General features: G+C 47.6%; 1 protein-coding gene across 1 annotated transcript; it reads left to right on the top strand.

The window, feature by feature from the left end:
- The first annotated feature begins 562 nt into the window (after positions 1-562).
- LRRC58 (leucine rich repeat containing 58) lies at positions 563-17,614 on the top strand. The gene is made up of 4 exons (XM_074808894.1): positions 563-1,116; positions 10,063-10,191; positions 11,522-11,799; positions 13,260-17,614. The coding sequence occupies exons 1-4, from the start codon at positions 584-586 to the stop codon at positions 13,466-13,468; spliced, it is 1,149 nt and encodes a 382-aa protein (XP_074664995.1). The 5' UTR covers positions 563-583; the 3' UTR covers positions 13,469-17,614.
- The last annotated feature ends 9,749 nt before the right edge of the window (positions 17,615-27,363 follow it).

Below are 27,363 nucleotides of genomic sequence, written 5' to 3'. Positions count from 1 at the left end.
AATTTTTCAGTTAGAGGGACTCTGGGCTTTTGTGTCGCCCGACGCCAGCCAGCCGGGTGTGTGGCCCTTCAAAGGCACCAGGTGCCACTTCCAGGCCCCCGCGGGCAGCGGCTGGCCGGGGCCGTCGGGAGCGGGTTGTAACTGTGCCCCGGGGCTGTAACGGTGCCCTGGTGGGGAAGGAGGGGGTGAGGAACGGTCCCGGGGGGGGGCAGTAACGGGAACGTCCTCGCCGGGAGCGGGGGGTGCCCGCCGCCCCTCCACAGGCGTTTCCCCGCCCCCGCACGGCTCTCGCATGCTCGTTCCGGGGCGGCGGCGGGGCTCGCTCTCTCTCCGCCGCCCTCCCGCGGGCGCCCCGCAACCTGCATAAAGCCTCTCGCCCCTCTACCGGCGGCGGGGGAGCGGTTCTCGCCTGGGCGGGCGGCGAGCCCGGGATCGAGCATGGGGAGGGGGGAGAAGGGGACCCTTTGGGACACCGGCGGGGATTATTCAGATTCCGGGGCGGGGCGGGGCGGGGCGAGGTGTGGGAGCCCCCGGGGTGACGTAAGGGCGGCGGCGCGCGGGGACGTCGCTCGGCGCGAGCGGGATGGCGGCGGCGGGCGGTGAGGACCCGGAGATGGAGCCGGAGCCACCGCGGCGCGGCCCGGCGGAGGAGGAGGAGGGCGAGGAGGAGGAGGAGGAGGAGGAGGAGGAGGAGGCGGCGGAGCTGGCGGAGCTGGCGGCGGAGCTGGCGGCTCGGCGCAGCGCGGAGGCGCGGCGGCTGGTGCTGTCGCCGCGGCGGCTGCCGGGCCCGCTGCCCGCCGGGCTGTCGCAGTGGTTCCCGGCGCTAGAGGTGCTGGACGTGAGCGGGACGGGGCTGGCGGAGCTGGGCGCGGAGCTGCTGGCCCTGCCGCGCCTCCACACGCTCCTGGCCAAGAACAACCGGCTGGGCGGGCCCGGCTCGCTGCCCAAGGGGCTAGGGCAGGCCCCGCTCGGCCGCTCCCTCCGCGTCCTCAACTTCAGCGGGAACCGCTTCGCCGAGGTGCCGCCCGCCCTGCTGGGGCTCCGCGGGCTACAGAGCCTCAGCCTCGGCGGCAACCGCCTCCACGGCATCCCGCCCGACATCCAGGAGCTCCGCAGGTGAGGGCAGGGCGCCGGGCCTTTGCCCGGGGTGTGGGGGGGACACACAGGGAAAGCCCCGGCAGCTGCTGGGCAGACCCAACCGGCTTTTCTCGCACGCCTCGTGTCTCGCTCCCGCTCGGTCGGGGAGTGAGTTTTGCCCAGCCTCGGGTGTCTCTAAGCACTGCTGCTAACGTGTCTCTTCCCCTTCAGCAGGTTACCAAAACTCAGAGCCGCTCTTCAGGCGGGCGACGGGCCTTCTGCGCTTGCAAAATGGGCGACTCTTCCAGGATTTCCTAGTCCTTGGGCTGCCTTGGCGCGGGGGAGCCTCTCCTAGTGTCGGTGTGGTTGGTATGAGTGTTGATGTGCAGAAGGTGCGCCGTGGCTTTGCTTTAATACAGGTCTCTAGGCAAGAGCAAAATAAACCCCCTGGTCTCATGCAGCTCATGGCTGCATGATGGACTGCGCAGGAGAATAAAGATCTTGTGGTTTCTGCAGACAATAGGGCCTTTCTGCTGATACGGCTCCAGTCTCATCAGGGCGCTTGCTGGCGTGGTTGGGGTTTTGTTGTATTTCCCTCCACCCACCCAGCTCGTGTAGATCTGACAGATCTTCTGAAGCGTAGAGCCCTAGGCTGCGCTCGGGTACATCTGGCTCTGGGGCTGGATCACACCACAGCAGGCCGATGAGGTAGAAACCTGTGGCTGAATCATGGCTTTTGGGAATGTTGGTGGGGTGGGAACAAATCTGAGGTAGGACTGGGCATTGACTGCCTGCACCGACCTGGGGTAGGTACTTTTGAAGGCTACCATCCTCCTGGGCAAGCCGGAGGCCATGTTCTGCCTTGCGTGTTACGCCCGGGCACCCCGGTGTGTTCTGCTGGTTTCTCAAGCCTCAGACTAGCCCCTGTGTGGCTTTGCGCTAAGACTTTGGGTCTGAACTTTCTTCGCTCCGGCTCTTTGCCAAGGGACGTGTCAGAGGCAGCCCCTCTTACGCAAATTCCAGCAACCTTGACCCTAATTAGCTGGATTCGCCCTGATGGCTCAGCAAAGCTGCGTCCAGTAGCAGTACAGGTTGTTGTCTCCCACAGCCCAAGGTTGGAGATACCAGAACCGCTTGAGAGCTAGTGGGAAATGGTTTTGTCTGTCACAGTATAATACAGTTGGGTATGTGACTTTTGCCCACATGGCACAGCATGCACCTGTTGAGGATCTGGAGCAACTCTGGGTTAAGCTAAGTCTGAGAGATGCTATGAGGCATTTTGAGTGCTAGAGAATGCCCCTGCCCCTCTTTGCAGAGTTGGGATGTGTCCTGGGTTGGGGCTGTAGTGAGGAGGAGGAGGAGGAACCTCAGTTTTCTGTTCAGGAGCAGTTCCTTCAGGGATAACAAAGGAAGACAGTGGCACCAACTTCATGGGAAAGGAGGCCAACAGAGGAGGGCAGTTGTGCGTGGGAGATCCACGTTGCCTCCATAGCATTCCTGGTAGCATCCAGGATGTGGTTGGGATCTGATTGTTGCACCCACCTCTGAGGCAGAGGCTTCCTGCTGCTGCTTGCACGCTCTCATCTGTGGTTGTGGTTTCTCTCTCTCTCTCTGTCTCATTTCTTTTTTTTTTTTTTCCCCCAAGAAAACAAACCTCAGCCCTGGTTTTTGTTATGCTGCTGACCCTGGGAGGGTACCAGGCTGTGTAGCGCTGCACAGTGGGCTGACATGCTGCACCGCTGTCAGACTGCTGCTGTGTGGTTACTCTGCTTTGTTCCTCAGGCCTACCCTGAAGCAGGGCTCCTGTTTGTCCTGTCCTGCTGTTTTTCTTGGGCTGGTTATGCTCGAACCTCAGAATGACAATTCCGAGAGGGCAAATGCGGACAAGGCTAATTGAACTGTCGGTTTATCGTTACGAAGTGATGTGTCAGGTAATAAAATTAGACTAGACCCAGCTTGTGTCTGCTGCCCGTGTAATCACTGCAAACTCATTGAACTTCTGCTAACGTGTCACCATAATATAATTGAACTTTAGCTTAAGATAGCGAATCCGTGCTCCGCCAGGATTGTCGGCTTCTTTACCACTGTGCCATCCCTGACTCTTCTGTATCTGGGACTGCTTAAGTAACAAAAGGGAGCAGCGCGCTTGCTTGCCAAAGCTGGGAGAAAACAATACTTTATAATTTAATATTCCTCAGAGGGAATCCTGAATCTACTCATTGGGAGCCAGATAACCCCTGACCTGACACCCTTGCCAAAAAGATAGTGGATATGTACTGGAGAGAAACTGCTGCTAGACCCTCCTCCTGCCTGCCAACAAGAGGGGTGTCTGCAGCATGAGCGTGCATAGTGTTGAAGTGGGTAAAATGAGCCTGAGTAAGGACAGAGCAGAACCAGCTGTTGTGGCAGGGCAACACGGAGACATCGATTCGTTTCTGAACTCTGGGCCGGGAGGTGGGACCTGGTGTAGGTGCTGGGGTTTCTCTTAACCTCACAGCTCAGGCTGCAAGTGTCTGTCTTGCTGTTGCTGGCAAGCCAAGACTTTGAGCCTTTTTCCATATACAACTTCCCATAAAAGAAATGTTTCTCATGTCTTGTGGTCTCTGAGACGTAGAGGAACGCAGGCAGCACTTTGACCAGACACGTTCCTTCTGCTGGTACTGGAGTTCCTGAGGCCAGCAGTTCTCCTCTTCCCGTGACCCTGGCAGCTTCCCATTTGCTCAAGTCACTGATTATAGAGCAGAGTTGCAGAGATCTAGAAATAATTTTTATGTTTTCAGGGCATGTCTGAGCTTTGATGAGATTTTTTAAAAAAAAATTCTTGATAACAAAGACTTACATCTTTCCTATGCACCCCGTAGTTTCCTGTTGTAGTTTTTGGAGGGGTAGCATGTCAGTTTTGGTGAAGGCCAGGAATACAGCAGGTAAGGAGTCTATGTGGTGAAGCTGAAAGAATAGAAAGTTGATGAGTCTGATCTGCCAAGGGAGAAGGAACATGCTGGCAACTACAGATGCAAAGGCCCTGGAATGAGACATGTGCCATGTGTTGTTACTCACATGAAGATAATAAATCCACGACTTTGGAGCAAGCTGGGGTCAGGCGTTTTGCGCAAAAACTTTTCCTCAGCGTGTTCCTAGTGATTTGGGAAGTTAATGAACAGCGATAAGAACCCCAGCCAGCCGTGCTGCTGTCTTGTCTTACTCCTTCCAGCTTCAGCCATCTGCCCCATCCTTGCCCACACAAATCTGTGCGCAGTGCTAGATCCTGCTCAGAAAGCGAATGCCTTTCACCTGATTATCAGTTACCTCCTAGGCCATTGTAGAAGGACCACCTATAGATGTCCTGATGCTTGAAGCTTCTATCACATGGCTTCATAAGTGGGTGGTCATGATTGCTCTGGTGATGGCAGCAGGATGATGCTGATCATAGCATGCCAGCACCAAGGATGAATAGCCTTTGCTTCATGTTTTCCATTTGGAAAATGCAATGCTCTTCCCTCCTAATTCCACCGTAATTGTCTGTGGTGAGCTGCAATGGCCTCTTACATAAGGTAAGCATGGGCCCTACTGAGGGTTTCTTTAAATAGTGTGGCTGTGGCAGCCCTTTCTGAATGCCCACCACCCCCAGGTACTGTCAGCTAGCCATGTCAGTACAGTGCAAGACCTGAATTGCAGCATTGGCTGTTGCTGTGAATTTGGAGTAGAAAATGCACCAGATGGGCGAGAGCAGCCCTCTTTGCATTGCTTCCCTGTTTGTTGCCAGTTAAAAAATGAGCTTAGCATAGGCAGACATAAGTGTCATCTTTTTTGTAGTTCTCCCACCAACATTGACCTTGCTGTGTTTTCAGTGTGAGGTGTTATGGTCAGTCACTCTCTCTCGATTCACTGCCCCCGGCAGCTCCAACTGTGAGCTGCATCGACATCCCCCTGCTGCATTGGTTGTGTGTATCCTTCCTCTGCTGATCCAGCGGGGGATGCGCTAAGGGGCAAGGTCTGTTACAGCTGCTGAGCTAGAAATGTGGTCATCTACTTGTGCCCGTTCTGGACAAAATTTGTTTGGTAAGTCTGGTAGAACACAGCTCTGGTCTTCACTGTCCAACTCCAGCATTTGGCTTAAGGGTGCATGGATTGCCCTCGTGAGTGTGCACACCTGGGGAAATGTCTTGCAAGTGTCTCCCGTAAAGGGAAAAATTCTCAGGAGCTTAGTGAGATGCAGTCGATACCTTGAATCTCCTGATGTGAATTTTGAGTTTAGTCATCTTCTAGTGAATACTCTCACGCTCAGTAGAGCACCAGGAGCAGGCGGAAAGAGCTTGGAAAAGAGCCAGGCTCTTTCCAGGCGTCTGCTGTGCATGCTCCTTTTCTTCTTGCTTGGATTCCTCTAGTAAAGCCCAGTTGTGCAAGGGCTGGCATCAAAGGCCTCAAACGCCCAACTGGATTCATCCAAGTTTTGTGCAAAGGCTTAAATGCAATGAAAACCAGAGTATTTGCTTTTATTCGTGGGTAGTATTAAGCGTGTTAGACAAGCATACACTTAAGAACGGCTGTTACAGTGTGGGAAAAACGGCAAGTGAAGCTTTGATAAAGATACAGCATTAGGAAATCTTCTTGCTGCCTCCCTTTTTCTTCCCCTCTTCAAACGTTTTGCAAATAGTTTTCAGACGACTGTTTGATCTTAAATTTGCGTGTCAGCAAAGGCTATGCAGTTCTCTCAGGAATTAGCAAATTGTAGAACAGGGTTAACAGGAGTGTGTTGTGGGCTGCTTTTAAATTCCTCCCTTGTATGAGCCTAAAAAGTGCCCTGGAAATTTATTGCTAAAAAGTTTTATCTTAAAAAGACCTGGAGCTATTTCAGGCTCCATTGTTTCTTTTTAGATTACCTATTTAGATGCATCTGTTTGATGTCAGCTGTTAAATTTTATCCAAAGAAGCATCTGTGGGGAAACAGGGTGGATTGAAAATTCGAGTGTCTTCTATGCCAGAAGACGTTCTCCCCTTGAAACATGACTATGAAAATGTCATGGTAATTCATAGGGTATCAAAAATGCCTCCAGTGCTTGGAGTGGGCTCTTCTTACTGAGTGACTGGGGGCTTTTTTATTTGTTTTGTGCTATATGATGACCTGGAAACCTCAAGGACATACTCAAGCAAGAACGTGCGGTCTCTTGGCATGTTAAGCTGCCACCACCTGCATCGATTCATAGTTCTTTGAACATTGCCCCACTCCCTTCCTGTATGTAAAAGGATTTCCACAGCCACCCTACACCCCCTGCTAGAGAGGAGTGACACACCACAGGCCCAGCATGCTGCCTGCTGCTTGGCAGCAATTAGTACTGGCTCTGCTGAGTGAGGGGCCTGCTGCATATGAGGCTGAAAGGGACTCTGGCCTTTTATTAGTGTATTTGTAAATGTTGCTAAAAGGCAGGAGAGAAGGTGTCAGCCCCCATTAGTTAGTCTGTCAAATGTGGGGGATTTTCAGGTTTTGTTGGGATGGATTTTGTTAGTGTTTGTCTCCTCTTGAAACTTGTTCAGCCTGTGCCTGTGTGGCAGGTTGGAAGTACACCCTTTATTCTAGCTTCAAAAATAGGAACTGAGCTTACATTTGTTTGAGGCTGATTGCTCTCTGGCTCTTCTAAGTTCCTGGACTGACTTTTGAAAGTACAGAAAAATTCCATCTCTCCCTCTGTGTACACAGTGATGCATGAGACCTTAGCTGGCTTGTCCAAATGACTATGCAGATTAATGATTGTCAGAAAAACTGGGTCTTGGTGTGAAAGGTTAGTCAGAAGTATTCGCTAAGCTCAGTCCCGTCTCTGCTATGGTCCTCCTATGAAAAACTATAGTAAATGTTGTGGATTGCCTCATTGCAGGCTATTTTGTGAGGAGGGCAGAGCTCAGCAATGCTCTTGTTCATCTTACCGAGGAGCAGCTTGCCCCCCGAGTAGGACAGCTGGAGAGTCGCATTGCCTTGGTCTCTAGGTATGGGCTTAGTACGACATGAAAATCAGGCCAGGAGTAGGTGAGCTGGGAGCGAACTGTGGCCCCAGTGGTGTGGTCAGCAAAAGGGTTGTGTCTCTTGAAAATCCTTGCCTCTGTCATAGTTAGCCTTGCTCAAACAATTCTTGACACTTTAATTTGACACAGAAATGACTATTGTTGATTTATCCCTCTTGCTCAGCCAAGACTAGGCTAGATCCTTCTTTCTAGCTAATTGTATTTTGGGAGGATGGGAATTACAGATTTCTTTTGCCTACTAAGCAGTGTTTCCGTGGAAGCTGTAAGAATATCTTTGCTGTATGTAAGATAAGTTTTTTTTTTTATAGTTTCAAAACCTCCTCCCTGTGCTTTTTAAATAAATTTACCATCTAATTCATATCTTAAGTTGATGTTGGAAATTCTGATTTGCTGTACTAGACTGGGCCCAGCGAGTGGTTAGTCTACTGACCTCAAAAAGGTGACTCAGAAGACAATTTTTAAGAAGCCCTTTGTTGCCAGTGAAGGAGTTACCTTATTTAGCGGATTTTTAGTTAACAGACAGTTTGTAGCCTGCTGTTGGGGTTTTATATCCTAGCTAGTGTAACTGAGTGTTCTCATTACACAGACTTTACAGAGAATGGAATTGAAAGCTGTAAGTAGTTTGTAGGCAGTGTTTTTGCACGCTTAGCTTGTGCAGTAAGCTGCTCTTGAAACTTAGGTATTTCATGCCTTGAAATGAATTTCAAAACCTATATACACTATATATTTTGCACCCCTCTTCCCCTTCCCTGGTAGCATGTGTTTTTGTGCAGTGTGGCTGTATGGGCATTGTTGTCTTCAAACACAGAAGATGAAGTTTCCTAGGAAGTGGAAACTTGTATGTGTTTAAACACTGAAATCCACATCACTACAATTCCCTTGCCCAACAGTTTTTGCTGTGGGCTCCAGCAATGGCACGGAGTTCAAATATGCCTCGGAATTGTATGGTCAGCAGTTAAGTCCCTAACGAGAGCCAAGCAGCCTAAATCCACCTTGGGAAACAATGGAGGTTGAAGGAGGAATTTTGGTTAAAACTCAGGGCTTTGTTAGGGGATCAAGATTTAATTAAAAATAATCTCCCCTTGATGTGGTATCTGCACAGCAGCCTTCCTCCTACCCCACTCCTCACCTACAGGCTGTCTGTGTAGAAGAGGGGCTACTTCTGAGCAGTGGGGCTTTGGTGATGGTTTTCTCCCTGTGTACTTTCTTGTGTGTTCAGAATAACTCCCAAATGTGCTGTCCCACTCTATCTCTCAGCTGAAGCAAGTATAGTTACTTCCTTTCACATAGTCAAATTCAGTTTAAGGCTTAATTGTGTGCCCACTTTGCAAATTTCAGTTATTTAGCTTGCCTTTGACATAGTCCTGAAAGGTGAGCGAATCCGGGGGGAGCGAAGCTCTGTGAGCATCTCCTGGTGTGTTGCAGAGGTCTGTTCTTCGCTGTTGGGCAGATGGACCTTTGTGCTGTGTTAGTGGCCCCTGTAGCCCAAGCAGATGCTGTCATTGGATCTTTGAGGTTCATGTTTCTTGCAAGAACTGAACGTAATAGTCTCTTTCTACCGTTCTTCTGCTCCATCCCAGCGGAAGGCCTAGGGAGGAGCTCCTCTGGCACTCCACACGTGCTGTGGCACAGTTGCAGGGCTCAGACCTTCTCTGTATCGACCGCCATGTCCCTTGGATTGTTTGGTCGTGTGTTTCCTTGCCAGTTGTATCCACAGCCTTTCTCAGTTGCTGGGGTGAGATTAAGGTATCTCCTATTCCAAGGAGGTTATAAGCTGTTTTTAAAGAAAGGCTGATGGAGCCTGGATGATTTCTTTCCCTGACCTGCAGGGAACGCTTGGTGGATCAGAGGGGGCCAGTGTACACTGTAGTTAGGCATCTAACCCAAGTGTGTACTGGAGATCTTGAACCAGCACCTGCAGACAGGACTGTAGGATCCACTTTTTTTAGGCATGGGGAAAATGTTGTCTGGACCATGATTAGCAATGGTGTCTCTTCCCAATCAGAGGTACCCATACAGAACCTGCCTTTGCTCCTCTTCCAGACAGCGTCTGAGAACAGGGCAGGAAAACTATCTGACTCTGTGAAATGGGGACTTGCAGCTATTACATTGAAAAGTGCTGCTTGCCAATCTTTCTCCCTAGAAGGGCAGAGATGCACAGCAAATACTGGCTACTCCACCTGGCAGAAGGGGTCTAGTGCCTCTCTTTGTTCCTGCTTCCCATCCGCTGAATTTTCACAGGACATCCAGTGATTTATTTTTTTTCCTTTTAGTTAGGCCTTCAATGCAGTTAAGCCTAGCTAATGTTTTTGGTAGCTTTGGGCTCCATGGCTTCAGTATACTGAAATCAATCTATCTGAGAAATGGCGTGCACGTACTTGTGTGATGTGGGTGTGCTCTGTGCTGTTGCAGCTGTGGTGTTGTTGTTATGTGAATTGTATCAAAGTGCGACTGGCTGCCTCTGATTTCTGCTGAAGGGTTGCAGTTAGTCACTGAGGAGTCAAATGATACCATAAAGAGCAATTAGTGGTTGTGTAGGGCCGGGATTTTCAGGGAGAGGCCACTGCGCTCTTGCTTTGCTTCTACTGAGAACTCCCACTGGCTGCAGCAGGGTCTGTGTTGGTGCTGCAGACCTTGCGTGTGCAGGCTGCTTTTTCCTGGAAATAGGAGTGGGAGCTTTGCATGTGGGCTTCTTGTAGGAATACATGGTTGTCTGGTGCCTACCTACAGATGTAATGGTGACTGCAGGAGGCTGGAGGTAAATCGCAACATTATCGGTTGTGAAACAGCAGCTCTGTTGTAATTTTGATGTGTAACTGAGCTTTTTTTTTTTCCCCTCAGCAAATTAACTCATATGTAGTCATCTGTAAGTTTTCTTTAAGAAATGCAGGAGATGAGGAGACCAAGTGTTAAATGAAACTGGAAATGACCTTAATGAAATAACGCAGTATTTTATCTTCTCTTTTTCAGTTTAGAGTTTCTATACCTTGGAGGAAATTTCATTACTTCAATTCCACCTGAATTAGCGAACCTGCCTTCTCTAAGCTATCTAGTTCTGTGTGACAACAAGATCCAGAGCATTCCACCTCAGCTGGCACAGTGAGTATTTACTGTCATCAGCCACCAGCTGTAATTAACTCCTTGAACATTTTCTTCTGTATGTGTGCATAAAAGCACCTGGGAGGACCTATTTGTCCTTCAGTTTGTAATGTGACTAGACTTGAACAAGAAGATCCTTAACATGGTGTACTGCAGGCAGACCATGTATATGTAATATGGAAATCTGAGGGTTATGGAGAAAGAAAATGTCACCAGTATACACTTTAAGGTGAATTAATATTAATAGATTTGTACGGGGAGCCTGAGAAGTGCCTAGGCAACTCAGAAAAGATCAACTGCCATGCTACCATGTTCTTAGTAAAGAATGCTTGGTCTGTTTTGTCTTTCACCCAAAGCCTTTGTGTGTGCTTTTGTGTTGTACCATCCCCTGTGTTCTCTTGGCATTTCTTACTCTAGGATCTCAGAATGTTTTAATGCTTGTTAAATCCTACAGCGTGGCTCTAGAGGATAAGTTACTTCTTTATCTGTTTCACAAGGGGGAAGAGGACACTGCAAACTCTGTATGGGTAGCCTAAGATGAGAGGTGAAGAATTCAGTGTGTAGCTGTAACCCCAAAAGCAGTTGAATGGCAGCTTGGGAGTTTTCTGAGTTGGAATTTGATGGTGTAGTGGGATTATTCTTAACGTACAGTGTCCAGTTGTCTTGTAACTTGGACTGGTTTGAGAGCACCCCTGGACTCTGTGCTGAAGCATTGCTTTGTGCTTCCTGAGAGAGATGAACACCTCCTCCAAAGCCAAAAAACTGCTTGTCACCCATGCCGATGCTGGCCTGGCCTGACCTTGCTCAGCTTCTGAGATCTGGTAGTATCACAGAGCAAGGTGATGCAGCTGCAAGCAATGAAAAAAACCATGGGGTTTTCCAGGGTTGGCTGCCTACCAGCAATCATCTTTAATGCATGAGTGAAAGCAGGTGACATATTCAAAGTACTGCATGGAACCGCTCTTGCTACAGGGAGATAATGCTACCTTGGGTACAAGGAAGCATTATCTCCCCTGAAATCACTCACTCAGTTTGTATACTTTTGTTCTGTGCTACCTTTTTTGGGGTGTGGAGGGGCAATATTGAGAGAGACAGCAGCACATAAGACTGCGTTTCTTTAACAGGTGTTGCAGAGCTGAGCCAGGTTTTCTAGGGCATTGTGTGTGCTGGAGTAACAGCAGCTCTTTTAGCATGAGTTTATGCTTTAGAAGGAAGAAAAGGCAAAAAAAAAGAGATTGGTGGGAGAGGGGAGAGTAATCAGGACTGTGTAATGCAGTTGTGGAATGATTTTGCTTGCCTGTCTTGACTGGGTTTCCACCTCCATCCCCAGGCTGCATTCCTTGCGTTCCCTCAGCCTGCACAATAACCTGCTGACTTACCTTCCTCGAGAGATCCTTAACCTGGTTCACCTGGAAGAGCTGAGCTTGCGTGGGAACCCACTGGTGGTTCGGTTTGTCCGTGACCTGACCTACAATCCCCCAAGCCTTCAGGAACTGGCTGGACGCACAATTAAAACTCGCAACGTTCCCTACGCTCCCAGTGATCTCCCGGAGAATCTTGTCCGGTATCTGAGCTTGGCCAGCAACTGTCCCAATCCTAAATGTGGGGGTAAGTTCACCTTCACTGCTCTGCTTCCTGCTTTTATCTGATGGGTTTTCTTTCCCTCTCACTTGCTGTGACTTCAGTAGCTCAGTCAGGTTTGATGTGATGTTGCATCCAAATTCTAGCTGTATTTCATCGGCTCCAGATCTTTAAGGAACCTTGTTCACTTAGGAATGATGTTCAAAGCTGTAGTGCTGGTTTACTGTATTTGCATGGGAATGTAAGACCGTTTTTGTCAGAGTCTTTGCAGCTTATCCCAGCACACCACTATGCTTTTATGGTCTGAAGTTTCCAATCTGTCTGCCCTGAAATAGCTCAGACTCAGTAATGGACAGGAGAACATTTGCAAGCACTCTTGCTGAACAGCAAGCTTCATTTCTGGATGGAAAAGAGGAGAGAGGCTGCAGTGCTTGGCAGCTACCAAAAGCGACTTGTTTAGCTCTTGCTTGGGACTACTAGCGTGTGGTTCCTGGAAGGAGAGGACTTCATAGAAAAGCCTGGAATGCTTGCGCTTAATTTGGCTTAATGCTTAATCTTTATCCAGAGTAAATGATCTGCGCGTTTAGCCTTTAGAAGATTAAGGAAGAAAATAATTAATTAGTATCTACCCTGCAGTCATAACGCAGGCTGTTATCTTATCTCCTTGTAGGACAATATCAAAGCTTGCTCTGTAAGCAAAGACGGAAGGGCTGGAACTTGTGTTGGAGGGGAAAGAAATGTCTCCTTTTTTAGAGTTTTTCACAGCCTGGATAACAGTGGATTGGTTTTGCTCTTTCTCATTTTCCCTTATGAACTATCACAGTACTGCAGTGTTGCTCTAGCACTGCAGGAGAAAAGCTTACTCCAGACCAGCTAGGACTTAAAACACCGCTGGAAACTTCTGAAAATGGCACTGTCTAAAATCACTTGCTGTGACAGGAAAAGAACGTAATTGCATGTTACAGCAACATTGTTGCCATGGAAAGTAGCATCCAAACTCAGCATGGTGACTTCATTCAAGCAGAAGAAAAGTAAAGCTATGAAGGTCTATTTGTGAACACATTTTTGCTAGCTGGTAGAAGAGGTTTTACGAGTTTGAAAATAGAGTAGATGAATTAATTTGACATTTAAGAAGTTTGCAAATTCCCAGCTGGAGATTTCTCCCTCATGGTTAGAAGAAATTGCCAGATTCTTTGGAAGTAGCTGCCCTGTGTCTTTTCATGTAGAGTGTGCCGTTCTGAATCACCTATCAAATACAGTTTTACAAGATTTTATTTTTTCTTTTTAACTAAGAAAAGAAATTTCACACTTCCATAGGTGTCTTGGTCCCTTCTCTTCCTCCAGTATCCCTTGTTCTTCTACGTCCGGTGCTGTGTCAATTCAATGCTAATTTGAGGCATTTGCACCAGCCTCAACAACCTCGCAGAGCTTACAGGTTTCTCCGCGCGGGGTCTCACATGTTGTTACTGTTCCTTCTGCCCTTACAGGTGTCTACTTTGACAGCTGTGTCAGACAAATCAAGTTCGTTGACTTCTGTGGGAAGTATCGCCTCCCGCTGATGCACTACCTGTGCTCCCCAGAGTGCTCCTCTCCCTGCAGCTCTGCCTCCCAGAGCTCCACTTCCCAGAGCGAGTCTGACTCTGAGGACGAAGCCAGCGTCGCTGCGCGCAGGATGCAGAAAGTCCTTCTGGGATAACAGGGAGCGAGAGGGGCACCCGGGAAGGAAAACGTCTTTGAAAAGCATTAATGGAACAGCGAAGCATGAGCCTCTGGCCCAAAGGGCTCACGAGAAACTGTCCTCAAGTCCATGCAAGGGGCAGAACATCTTAGCAAGCCTGGACTTGCTTGGCGCAGCGCTACTTAGGAGAACTCACTCAGTGGCATGCTGCCTGTAGGGTGCCTGGGATGGTTAGAAACATCTCCTGCCTGGGAGACACCCCCCCTCCCTCGTACGGCCTGGGGAGGGGGATTCGTTCTCACTGGCGGATTGAGAAGGGTTTTAATATATGACACTTCACTGGACTTCAGTCACGCCTCAGAGCAGAGGAGACTGTCCAGATCTTTTAACACTGTGGTAAATCAGAAACAGGCTAATGATGCCATGTGAGTATGTACGGACCCCAATGTTTTATGTAGCGTTTTGATTCTTTGCTGTCTCCTTTGATTTCAGTTATAGATTTTACACCCATCCCCTAAAAATGGGAGTCGGATTCTTTTTTTGTTCAGGAGTAGATTTTTTCCAAACCCTGGTTGTTCTTCCTTTGCCTAGAGGCGTAGGGTCTCTGTGTGTAACAGAGGGTACAGCCATCATAGAACTGAGCCACCTTTTTTTTCCCTCCCTTGTTATACTAAGCTGCTCTTAGTGTTTCCTCCTAACTGTATTTTTTATTTTTCCTCCCTCTGCCTCTTCCCATTACACCTGGAGCGTTGCTGTCCTTATGGTGCCTTCAGAAAATAGACGAGTTGTTCTACTGAGACTTGGTATTACTTCAGACTCGCGTCCGTACGTGCCTGTGCAAGGGACCAGATGCGATGCTCCGTACCACGTTTTTGAGTCTCAGCTTACTGGAGCAAATCTGCTTTTATATCTGTGAATTGCAGGAAAGGTCTTGATTGACATTTCTGGTTTCTAAACAACCGTGTCCCCCTGCTGCAGCCAGCTCTGCTGTGCTTGGTACAGAGTTACTTTCCATCTTTAAGGTCATCTGCTTAAAGTAGGCAGCAGCTTAATGAATTGGAAGTATTGAGAGAAGTGCCGTGGAGAATGGCTTTTCTTTTTTCTTATTCATAACATGAGAGGAAAAGCCAGTAGGGAGGCTGAGGCGCGAGCATCTTGCACGAGGTGGTTTCGAAACCTCTTCCTTATTTATTTGTTTGCATTTGCTCTTGTTATAATAGCTTTGGCAGTCTGTTAGATTGTTCAAATAACACATTCAGTTATCTTAAACTGTGTTTAAAGGAAAGAAAATAGCTTGGAATTTTTTAGTATCAAGAAATAGCTTATAAAAATTAATATTATGAATTGACAGGGATCTATAAATCTACTTTATGGGGCTCTTATGTGTTTTTGTCAGTGAGAGCTGCCCCTTTATTAATATTTCATGACAGTCCTTTTGATGCAGTTTCAGACAGAGCAAATCCAGCTGTGCCTTCGAATGCACGAGCAGAGCAAATACATTGTGTGAAAAAGCTAAATGAACAAGAAAAACTTTTCTTAACCAACTCTGGTCCAAAGGGGGAAATAAAAATCCTGTGCTCCTCTCCTGCATTCAGAAAATGCATGTACCTATTTGAATATCTTACGGTAGCTCTGTGTTAATGGTCCTGTTTAATTATATTTGACACTTTATATATTAAAGCACTTTGATAATTCTACTCTCTGTGACTAGCTTTAGTGATTTTTTTTTTTTTTTTTTTTTTTTAATTAGACTACAATTTTTCCTTTAATGTGACCTGAAGAACAAGGTCTGGGAAACGTTTTACGTTCCAGTCTGTCTCGGTGTGCAGGTTGAACTTCTTGCCTTGCATTTCCTTGACAGCACTGCTTGTTTCCCCAGTTTCCTTTGGAGAGAACTGGAATTTGAAAGAAATGATCTGGTTGTAAAATAGCACCCTGTCCGTTATTAATCATTGCAGCTTAGTCTGAAGATTCCCCACATGCATAGATCCACAGGGAACTAAATTGCACGTGCTCTGTGCCTTTTTCAATATTTTTTTTTAAAGTATATTTTTTAAGACAGGATAAGGTATATGTGCAAAGCAACTGGATGTCACTTTAGCAAATTCTGTGAGGTTTTCTTGGGCAGAAGAACCTACAGATTTTGAGGAAAAACTGACTGCATGCTGTTAGTTAAATTGGGATCAGTGAGTGGCCTGTGTTTCGTTCTTCATCTCCTCTTTCAGATGCTTCTTCCTGTCCCAAGTGAATATTGTCATACCAGTGCTGAAGGACAGTAAACTGATTGCAGAGCCACGGTTTTAAATCAGCTGCTAGTACAACAGCAGTGAGCAACTGAGTGATCTGGAGCTTGGCTCTTCTGCCAGTGAAAGTGAGCCACACAAGTGGAGATCTCAAGATCTTTTGAGCTCAGGGCCGTGAGGTACCACCTTCCTTTCTCCTCTTTAGCAGCAGCTGTCTTGAAGTCATGCGTTTTTTCACTTCACAAGGTTAGATTTCACCACAGTTCCTGTTTGCACAGTAGCACCTCTGTGTGTGATGGGTTAAGACCAGTGGTGGCTGGTTCTAATTTAGCTCGATCCTTAACTGCATTTGCTTTCCTAACTGAACAGGCATCCCATTTCTGCCCCAATTCTAATAAGGTGAATAGGCTGATCTCTTTTCACAGCTTCTTCACTGTAGCCAGGTTAAAACTTGACAGCTTATGCAGTTGATATCTCTATGCATCTTTAGACTTTATAAAATATCTTGTCTCTTAAAAATTTATATGTATTCCCAAATACAGCTACCGAGTTTTCTTTTTGCTGCTGAGCTTTAAAGTGCAATTCAACTAAGTCAGAGTTTAAAACAATCATGGACTTGTAAGAAAAAAAAATGGTTGTTGATTGGTGGTTGTTGGTTTTTTTTCCCCTCAGAGGTGGATTTGAGAGGACTAGGAATGCAGGTTTGTACTGTAGTGCCTAATGTATCGAGCGTCTGGGAGTCAAGTTTTTCCACAATTGTTAGCCCCCAAAGACTGGAAAATGTACTGGGCAGTAAAATAGGTAAGACATAACTTGAAAATACACTGATGGATGGTAGGTGCTAGTTCCTACCATCCCCTTCTCAGGGGCCCTGAGAAGTAGACGGTGCTTTTGCCAGCATGATAGCTCTTTTTGTCAGTTTTAAATAGTGGATTTCAGCTCCTATGGATGCGTCTCAGAGTGAAGTCTTCAGTCAATGTTTTGGTATCAGTCCCCTTGTTGCTACAGCAGCCCAGCACGTCCGGCTTTTGAAACTGTTCTTAAGCCGAGACACAAGCATGTGAAGCAAAGTTGCTCATTCCCTCTTCCCTGCGGGGCCCGGGGCCCTGCCTGCATTCATCCTCTGCCCTGCCATCTCTCTGCCAAGGGGAGCTGCTGGTGCGTTTCTGAATGCAGGTGCTTAATGTGAACAGTGGGGTCGGGTTAAAAAGAAGCAAAATATCAATTTGACTGGAAGCAACTTACACTGTTGCCAATTCTTTTATGTTTCTCTTTCTTTAATAAGAGGTGAGACTTGAGGAAGTCAGTAATGAATATTTAAACATACTCTGAAGTGGCCAGATGCAGTTTTTCATGGGCTTCTGTCCTGGTCATTTTAAGTCTTTGAAATCTTGTGTTGAATTATAATGGGAGTGGGGGGGAGGGAGGGGAGAACCAGCTCCTTTTTGTTCCTTATTCTTGTTGGCAATAATGAATGGAAGGAATTTAATCCAATGAAAGTAATGAAACTTAATCCTTGCAATGTGTCTTTGTTACCCAGTTCAAAGAACTATTTTAATGCATCTTATTCACACTATGCCCTCCCTCCCCAACTGAAGACACTTCAAATAGACTACTTCAGAATGCACACTAATACAGCAGTAACTCTATCTTGGAAACCTTTCTATTGATTATTTCATTTGCCTGCCTGACTAGACAATTGATCTTTTACTGACCTGAACATTAAGGATAGAAAGGGTTCTCATCCAGCCCTCTTGTTGAATTTTTATCGTGAGCATTTGTTTTAGGAAGTCTTAAAGTGCCTTATGTTTTTAAAAGTGTATTTTGCTAGAAATGTATGAATGTAGAATATCTCTAACAGTATTTCATTATGAGCTGTAAAACAAATTGCAAACACTAAACCAAAAATGTTATTTCTACAGTTGTTTGTCCATTATTTGCTGGCATCTCGATTCTGGTATTGCTGCAGGCAGAACCCTTGCAGAATTGTAAATATTAAAAATGGGGCTATACAAGATCAGGTAACAGATGAGCTTTGACCTGTGCTGTGTAAAACCAAGAGTAGGTAAGACTTCAGAGGGACTGCTGAAACTCTTGGTTTTTGAGGCCCACTTGGGACAGACCAGTGTGTGTTAGACCAGACCCTGTTTTACTTCTGGTACAGTGTTGCAGAAATTTGCTTCACAGTTCAAAGGTAGAAGTAACTCATGGGCAAGATAAATATACAAACAAGAGAACACGGTGTCATGGTGAAGTTTTCCAGCAATAGGAAGCAGCAGTTCTAAACTTCTTGAATTGTTTCCCTCTTAATACACTAACCCTGAAACCTGTAAATGACTTTTTGAATGTTAATTTTCTGATCATGTTAACTGGCTACTGTGTTCCCATTTCTTCTGTAATCCCATGTTTTCTCCTACATCCTGAAAAGCGTTTGTGATCTATTGCCAAAATGTTTCAGATCCTGCCGTGCAATTACCAGTTGTCAGTGCAGAAATGTGGTCTATTGGAAAATGGGACAGTGGGAAACAAGAATTACTTGATACTAACTTCAGCAGAAACTATTTCAGAGATGGTTCAACTTCATATGTAATGAAAAACCTTTCAAATTATGCAGCAGCCCCATTTCAGATAACATTCATTTAAGAAGGACTAGTGCCAGCGCTAGTTCGGGTCACTGCGGGTTTCTCTAGTTGAGTCTTAAAAACCTCCAAGGATGAAGAGTCCACAATCTCTCTGCCTCTGGTGCTATAATCTCCTCCTAGTGCAGAAGTCTGTCCAAATGTGCAACATCTTCCTGACATTGGGTGCTCGTCTTCTGATCTCAAGGAGCAAATCTTGGCTCTCAAACTTTCTCTCTGCTTTTAACACTAATGCAGTGAGAAGAGTGTAAACCATAGAATCATAGAATGGTTTGGTTTGGGAGGCACCTTAAAGATCATCTAGTCCCAACCCCCCTGCCATGGGCAGGGACACCTTCCACTAGACCAGGTTGCCCAAAGTCCCCTCCAGCCTGGCCTTGAACCCTTCCAGGGAGGGGCAGCCACAGCTTCTCCGGGCAACCTGTGCCAGTGTCTCACCACCCTCACTGTAAAGAATTTCTTCCTCATATCTAATCTAAATCTACCCTCTTTCAGTTTAAAACCATTACCCCTCATCCTATCCCTACACTGCCTGATGACGAGTCCCTTCCCAGCTTTCCTGTAGCCCCTTTAAGTACTGGGAGGCCACTCTAAGGTCTCCCCGGAGCCTTCTCTTCTCCAGCTGAACACCCCCAACTCTCTCAGCCTGTCCTCACAGGGGAGGTGCTCCAGCCCCTGATCATCTTCATGGCCTCCTCTGGACCTGCTTGAGCAGGTCTGTGTCCTTCTTATGTTGGGGGCCTCAGAGCTGGACACAGCGCTGCAGGTGGGGTCTCACGAGAGCAGAGGGGGACAATCCCCTCCCTTGACCTGCTGGCCACACTTCTCTGGATGCAGCCCAGGATACGGTTGGTCTTCTGGGCTATGAGCACACATTGCTGGCTCATAGTTTTCCATCCACTAATACCCCCAAGTCCTTCTCCACAGGGCTGCTCTCAGTCTGCTCCTCGCCCAGTGTGTGTTTGTGCTTGGGATTGCCCCGACCCATGTGCAGGACCTTGCCCCTGGCCTTGTTGAACTCCATGAGGTTTGTACAGTCCCACCTCTCCAGCCTGTCCAGGTCCCTCTGGATGGCACGTCCCTTCCCTCCAGCGTGTGACCGCACCACACAGCTTGGTGTCATTGGCAAACTGCTGAGGGTGCCTCGATCCCACTGTCCCTGTCTCCAGCAAAGATGTCCCAACACCCACCCCTGAGGAACGGCACTTGTCACTGCTCTCCACTTGGACATGGAGCTGTTGATCGCAACTCTTTGAGTGTGACCATCCAGCCCATTCCTTCTCCACCCAGTGGTCCATCCATCAAACCCCTTTCTCTCCAATTTAGAGACAAGGATGTCGTGCGGGACAGTATCAAAAGCTTTGCACAAGTCCAGGTAGATGACGTCAGTTGCTGTTCCCTTATCCACCAGCGCTCTAACCCTGTTGTAGAAGGCCACCAGATTTGTCAGGCATGATTTGCCCTTAGTGAAGCCATGTTGGCTGTCACTAATCACCTCCTTATTTTCTATGTGCCCTAGCAGAATTTCCAGGAGGATCTGCTCCATGATCTTGCTGGGCACAGAGGTGAGACTGACTGGCCTGTAGTTTCCTGGATCTTCTTTTTTCCCCTTTTTAAAAATGGGGTTATGTCACCCCTTTTCCATTCAGTGGGAACTTCATCAGACTGCCACGACTTCTCAAATATGATGGTTAGTGGCTCAGCCACTCCATCCACCAGTTCCCTCAGGACCCGTAGATGCATCTCATCAGGTCCCATGGACTTGTGCACCTTCAGGTTCCTTAGATGTTCTCGAACCTGATCTTCTCCTGTAGTGGGTGGTTCTTCATTCTCCCAGTCCCCACCTTTACCTTTACCTCTGTGTCTTGGGTGGTGTGGCTGGAGCACTTGCCAGTGAAGGCTGAGGCAAAAATGTCATTAAGTACCTCAGCTATATCTATATCTGGGGTGATCAAGTCTCCCTTTGCCTTCTGGAGAGGGCCCACATTTTCCCTAGACTTCCTTTTATCACCAACATACATGTGAAAGCTTTTTTTGTCGCCCTTGACATCCCTGGCCAGATTTAATTCTATCACGGCTTTGGCCTTCCTAACCTCATCCCTTTCTACTTGGACAGTTTCTCTGCATCCCTCCCAGGCTACCTGTCCTTGTTTCCACCCTCTGAAGGCTTCCTTTTTGTGTTTGAGCTTGTCCAGGAGCTCCTTGTTCATCCACGCGGGCCTCCTGATGTTCTTACCCAACTTCCTCTTTGTTGGGATGCATCACTCCTGAGCTTGGAGGAGGTGAACCTTAAATATCAACCAGCTTTCTTGGGCCCCCCTTCCCTCCAGGGCTTCATCCCATACTACTCTGCCAAGCAGATCCCTGAAGAGGCCAGAGTCTGCTCTCCTGAAGTCCGGAGTAGCGAGCTTGCTGCATACCCTCCTTGCTGCCTTAAGGATCTTGAACTCCGCCATTTCATGGTCACTTCAGCCAAGGCTGCCCTGGAGCTTCACACTCCCCACCAGCACCTCCTTGTTGGTGAGAACAAGGTCCAGCATAGTACATCCCCTCATTGGCTCCTCTATCACTTGGAGAAGGGAGTTATCATCAACGCATTCCTGAAACATCTTGGATTGCTTGTGCCCTGCTGTGTTGTCCCTCAACAGACAGTGGGGTGGTTGAAGTCCCCCATGAGGACCAGACTTTGTGAACGTGAGGCTGCTCCTATCTGTCTGTAGAGGGTCTCATCTGCTCAGTCTTCCTGGTTGGGTGGCCTGTAGCAGACCCCCACTATAACATTTCCTGTCCCTGCTGTCCCTTTAATCCTGACCCATAAGCTCTCAGTCGGCTCCTCATCCATCCCCAGGCAGGGCTCCATGCACTCCAGCTGGTCCTTGACATAGAGGCTGACCCCCCCTCCTCATCTCCCCTGTCTGTCCTTCCTAAAGAGCCTGTATCCTTCCATCCCAGCGCTCCAGTCATAGGAGCCATCCCACCACATCTCAGTGATGCCAGTAAGATCACAGCCCTGCAGGCATCCATGCGTCTCTAGCTCCTCTTGTTCCCCATGCTGTGCGTGTTTGCGTAGAGGCATTTAAGTTGAGCCCCTGATGAAGCTAATTAGTAAGTCAGGTTGGAATTCCTTTGTGCTGTTCTTCAGGTGCTCTCTTGCTGACCTGGGACCTCTCTCCAGGCTCTAGGCATCTATTGCTGCCACTGGCATCAAGCTGGTAGGAGTGGGATGGATTGAGGTTCCCCTCGCCTGACAACTTTAGTTTAAAGCCCTCTTCAGCAGCTGGGCAAGGCTATGGCCAAAGATGCTCTTCCCCTTCTCTGACAGATGGGCCCCATCAGCCCCCAGGTTTCTCAAAGCAAGTTGAATGAAATGAAAGTATTTCTTTGCAGAAGGGGTTGTTGGGCGTTGGAGTGGGACTCCACCCCTGCCCTGGGCAGCCCATTCCACCGCCCAACAACCCCTTCTGCAAAGAAATACTTCCTAAGAGCCAGTCTGACCCTGCCCTGGCGCAGCTTGAGGCCATTCCCTCTTGTCCTGGTGCTTGTTCCTTGGTTCAAGAGACTCATCCCCCCTCTCTGCACCCTCTTTTCAGGGAGTTGTAGAGGGCCATGAGGTCTCCCCTCAGCCTCCTCTTCTCCAGACTAAACCCCCCCAGTTCCCTCAGCCGCTCCCCATCAGACCTGTGCTCCAGACCCTGCACCAGCTCCGTTGCCCTTCTCTGGACACGCTCGAGTCATTCAATGGCCTTTTTGGAGTGAGGGGCCCAAAACTGAACCCAGTCATCGAGGTGCGGCCTCACCAGTGCCAAGTCCAGGGGTAAGATCCCTTCCCTGTCCCTGCTGGCCACGCTATTGCTGATACAAGCCAGGATGCCATTGGCCTTCTTGGCCACCTGGGCACACTGCTGGCTCCTGTTCAGCCGGCTGTCAATCAACACCCCCAGGTCCCTCTCTGACTGGCAGCTCTCCAGCCACTCCTCCCCAAGCCTGTAGCGCTGCTGGGGGTTGTTGTGGCCCAAGTGCAGCACCCGGCATTTGGCCTTAGTGAAACTCCTCCAGTTGGCCTCAGCCCATCGCTCCAGCCTGTCCAGGTCTCTCTGCAGAGCCTCCCTACCCTCGGGCAGATCAACACTCTTTTTTTGGGGTTGTCACTGAAAGAGTAAATTTCAGCCTTAGGGCTTTGAAAATGGGTGGGAAAGGAAAATGCCATTGTGGAAAAATGTTTTTCCATAGTTCCTGGGGGTCCTGCCATCCATAGTAAAAGTGACTTTATAACAAAGGTAGAGCATAATATTGAGCAAACTTTGTCCTTTGGTGCAGACAATGTTACGGTGTTGCTCTCCTAAGCCTTGCTTTGCCAGTGCTGTCTATTAACTCTGGGGAGGGCAGCCCCATTGTTCCTCAGGAACAACAGCCACGTGGTTGCTGTAGAGGACTTAATGGCTTCTGCTTGTGAGCAGGATGACACTGAACAAGTCTTCACCAAGCTGGCAGATCATGGGAGTGGGAGCAGTGCAGATGCAGAGCTGAACACTAGAAGTAAGGGACCTTATATTTCCATTAGCAATAGCCCTCTGTTTCACACACGCCAGATATTTTTTTGGACATGGGAGAAGTCTGGCCTTTGGAGAATGACCTTCGCATCAGGTAATTCTCGTACGTCCTTGGCAGAGGATCTCTCTGAGCTGCTCAGGGCAGTACTTTGTTTCCCTGTGCATTGCCCTGCTCTCCGTCAGATGGCCCGTGGGTCTCCCTGAACTCAACCCCCTGCCTGTAAAACCTCCCCACAGACAGAGGGGGCTGATGAAAAGCACTGGCTGAACCCAGCGCTGTGCTTCTGTTGTGCGTAGCACTGCTGAAAGGGACTTGCTGGAAGATTTTAAAATACCCCTTGCATTTCTATAACCAAACACCCTTTATAATCTAAATCAGACCTGCGTGGTTTGCAGCAGTGGTTTTTATCTTCAAATAAATGTTGCAGTGTGTTTTCCAAAGTTGGGTTCCCTAGATACTCTCTTAAGATATTTGGAGTTAAATTGCATCTTTTTGTTTGTTTTTATTTCTTTAAAGCAGTCGTGCGTCTTCTACTGAGAGATATAATCATAAAAGGCCTTGCAAAAAACCCCATGTGACTGGGCGCGTCAAAACACGTTTTGAAACGGTCCAGGAATGTCTGAAACTTCGTCGGTCTTTCACAACTTGCAACCCCATCTGGCTGCCTTGCACTTTGAAAACCTGTTCAGAGATGATCCTTTGCCATGGTTTGTAGGGAAAGCCCACCCTGAAAGCCTGGGCACCTGGGCACGGCTCGTCCCTGGTGCAAAGCACAGCCCTCCAAGCATCCTGCCTAGAAACACCTCGTAGTGCTTATAGGAAAGCAAATTTTTTTTGGTGTGTATGTGGAGGGGAGAAGAATGGTCTTAGGAAGCAAAAACTTTCCTTGATCAAATGGTGCCAGCTGGCATACTCCAGGCTTGTCATGGCAGTGAGTATTTTCAGCCCCGCCCTCTGAGGTCTCTATGATTCTGGACCACGAGGAAGAAAACTGCCGTGGAGCATGTCCAGGAGAATCTTGTTTGCTTCTCCATCTCTTGTTAAAGGGCCGTGGGCATCTTCCCCTATTCATGTGGAGTTTGAAAGTATGTGTCTGCTGTGGTTTATTGCTGTAAGTTTGACCTGCATTAATAGTGGCTGGCAAAGGCCTGATGGGGTTTATTCCTGCTCCTATGTTCCCCACTTCAAGCAGGGGATTTGGCTAGTGAATTCCCCCTGGGAAAGAGGGCAAAGGCAAGCAGGGCGTCTCCCATGGCCAGCGCGTTCCCGTGGCAAGGAGGAGCCTGAGATTGTGCTTGTTTACCTGCACTAGTTGCACGTAAATGCCCCCATGCAACGCCATTTGCACAGCAGGGGATTAGCAGGGTTTGTCCTCCGTCAACAGAGAGTGCAGAAAAATGCATGTGAAATGTGCAGGGGGAGGGGGAGTTACTGTAGTTACTGCTGGTGGTGTGGGTGGCTGTCCCAAAAACAAGCTCTCCTGAGAGCTGACTGGGCTGCTAGCGAGGATGTTAAAAGTGAACACATCCCTACGTGGGCCGGGGGAGGCACAGCCCTGGCTGAGCGGTGCACACAAACCCAAGAGAGGCTCATGTAAGGTGCTTCCTAGGCTCAGAAAATGGCAAGTGTCTTTGCCGTTACACAGTTGAGCTTTTGCATCCAAAAGGCTGTTTCTCCTGAAGAAAGAGGTTCCCCAGTTGCTGCGTCCTTCTGCTCTGGGTTCTGCTCCCACAGTCACAGATCTGGCCCTCCAAGGTGAATGTGTGGGAAAAGGGTCACTGTTGTGTCACGCTACGGGTTGCCTAAGGTTTGTGGGGGTTGCTCTTATGGTTGAAGCAACACAGACCCCAGGATAATTCCTCAAACCCAATACCAGCTTCCAAACCAAGGGTCTCCTGACAGAGAACACCTTCCAACATCCTTCGTGGTCTCCTGGCAAAAGTACAACGCAAGGTGGTGATCTGTGCCACACGTCACGGCATCTAAAGGGGGCTTCTGTAACAGAGGAGTGAGGAGGGAACATCCTCCCTAATGGGATTTTTTGAACTCCAGTCCCTCTTCAGATAAGCTGTAGCTTTTCAACAAATTTATGGAATATGCCTTCTATACCATCCCATATATCACAAGTGTCTAGCAAGGGTAAGTCTCACCTGATGCTTTTTTTAAACTATAATAGTGTAGTCCCCAGCTTTCTGGGGGTAAAGGTGAAGCCTAATGATACTTTGACATGACAAACTGAGGCATATCTGCTCTGCTCTGACATAAGTAGCAACGGTGGTGTGATACAGGGCCTATGGATAGAGGCAGATCATACTTCATCATGTGTAAAGGTAACAGATGTTGCTTTTTCCATGGATAGGGATGTAGTGAGTTAGAAATATGGAAATATGCCTCACAAATAGTTATTGATCATATGACTGCACTGACAGATGAATCCTCCAGTAATACCTGGGATGATGAAGAGGTTCATGGTTCTCATAACGGTTAAGGTGATGGCTGGTCTGTCACTAATGGAAAACCTTTTCATCCTTCCAGAGGCTCTCCAGAAAACTGTAACAGCTGTAGTCCTGGTAACTTTGTTCATGTAGTGCATTAATTCCTGAAGTCCAGAGCATGGCAACAGAAAAGCTGAAATGGGATTTGAAAAGACTTTGCTACTGCTCCAAGTGCCAGGATAATGTATTTTCCCAAGCCTACTTCCCAGAAACCTGGGTCACCCTTGGGTTTAACTAACCATTGCAGAAGCTGAGTTGGTCTTTTATGAGAAGACATCAACGCTGGAACTTCTGGTTAAGAGTGATAAAAAAATCCTCCGTTGCTCATGTTTTCTCCTTGTCACAACGTGCCTGAACATCCCAGATCTGAGAGATTTCCACCTGACTGTTGAATTTTACATGGCAGCTCAACCATTTCAGCAATGACTTTCTCTTCTCCTCTCCCCTTTCCTTTTACAGAAACAACCTTTTCAAACTTGAAAGTCCTGTTGCTTTTGTCATGAACTTTTTTCATAATTCTCCAGGGAGAAAAAAGCTGACAAATGTTTTGTCTTCATGATCTTTTATTCAGTGATAAGTGTCATCTCTATGTAAATTTCATTGGTAAACATCTAGTCATAAACTCTTTCAAAGGCATCCTTTTCTCCTTTTTTAAGAAAAAAAAAAAGGTGTGTTTCTTTTATTTCTAAAGCAGCCCACGATGAATGGCTTCAGAGAAACTGAGGAGTTCACAGCGTCAGAGCTGGTGCGTGTCACTCTATTAAGTCTGTGATTATAATGCTTTTAAATGACAGCAGGCAAAAACTGTTGTGGGTTGTAAAATATTTTTCCATCTCAGTTTCTAAATATTGGGGTAAAGAAATCTGCACTCACTGCTTTGAGTTTCTTAGTGCCAACAAAGCAGTGGGCTTATTTATGAAAGTGCTTCAAAGCTTAGTTAAAAATTCTGTCCTAGAGATCTGCGAATTTTGAGGTACATGTCCTTGACTCAAAATAACTTTAAAGGCCATGGAAAATCTATCGTATGACTTGTATTTTAGGTGTAAAATGTAAGCATATTTAGATCAGCTCCTATCAAAGATAAGACGTACTTAAGCGGTTGATGAATTGGGTGTTGAGCATCCATGGAAAGCTGCTGCAAAGCTGCACTTGAAACAGTAGTTCTGCTTCTAAAATTTGTTTGTGCCAGCTTTTGCAAAGAGTAAGAAACAATTCTTTCCTTGCATGCCAGGCTTGCATTTGCCTTGTTTCTCAGTCATCACTCGTCCTCCTGTTCCTGCTCCACTTTCTTTGCTACCTTCAGCTGACGAACTCCTGGCTTACAGCAACGCTGCGACCTATCTTCAAGTATGCACCTTAAAACCGGTAGTGTTTAACGTCGTTCAGCCACTGTTACTCAAGTACTAACCCTCAACCTGTTATTTCTGCAGGATGTGCTTGCCCTCCCCACCATGTAAGTTCATTGTCCAACATTTTGTGTTGATGCCATAAATGAATATTATATCCTGGGCATGGAGGAACGCCACAGCAACCCTCCCTTCAGCTGCCTTTCCCTCTCCATGCTACTCACCATCTCTGCACTTGCTGCTCTTTGGCCATAGTGGTCTTCTCCTGACTTGGCAGATTCCTTAGAGATATTTGCTTCCAGGGGCATGTTCCTTCAGAGATACTAGTCCTCTTTTTACCTTCCCACCTCTCCCGGTTCCTTCCTTGAACTCAAGTTTACTAGAATTATTCTTGATATTACAGATATCAAAACGTGGATGGTGGTAACTTCCATTTTCTGACCCTGTTTCTCATAACCCATTCTGCCTTTGTCTCTGAAGTTAACAGCACCATCCTTGTGAAAGTCAAGGCTTTGCATTGATTTACCAGATTGATTCAGCTTTTCTGCCTTACTATCTTTACACCTATTTGCCTCCGCACAGCACCCCTTGCTTCTCTCGTTGTTCTCTCTTTTGCATAAGGATTTTTCCATGACCCCT

Source organism: Strix aluco, chromosome 2 (assembly GCF_031877795.1).
Source record: "Strix aluco isolate bStrAlu1 chromosome 2, bStrAlu1.hap1, whole genome shotgun sequence".
Taxonomy (NCBI): domain Eukaryota; kingdom Metazoa; phylum Chordata; class Aves; order Strigiformes; family Strigidae; genus Strix; species Strix aluco.
This window is presented reverse-complemented; position numbering and strand designations above follow the sequence as displayed.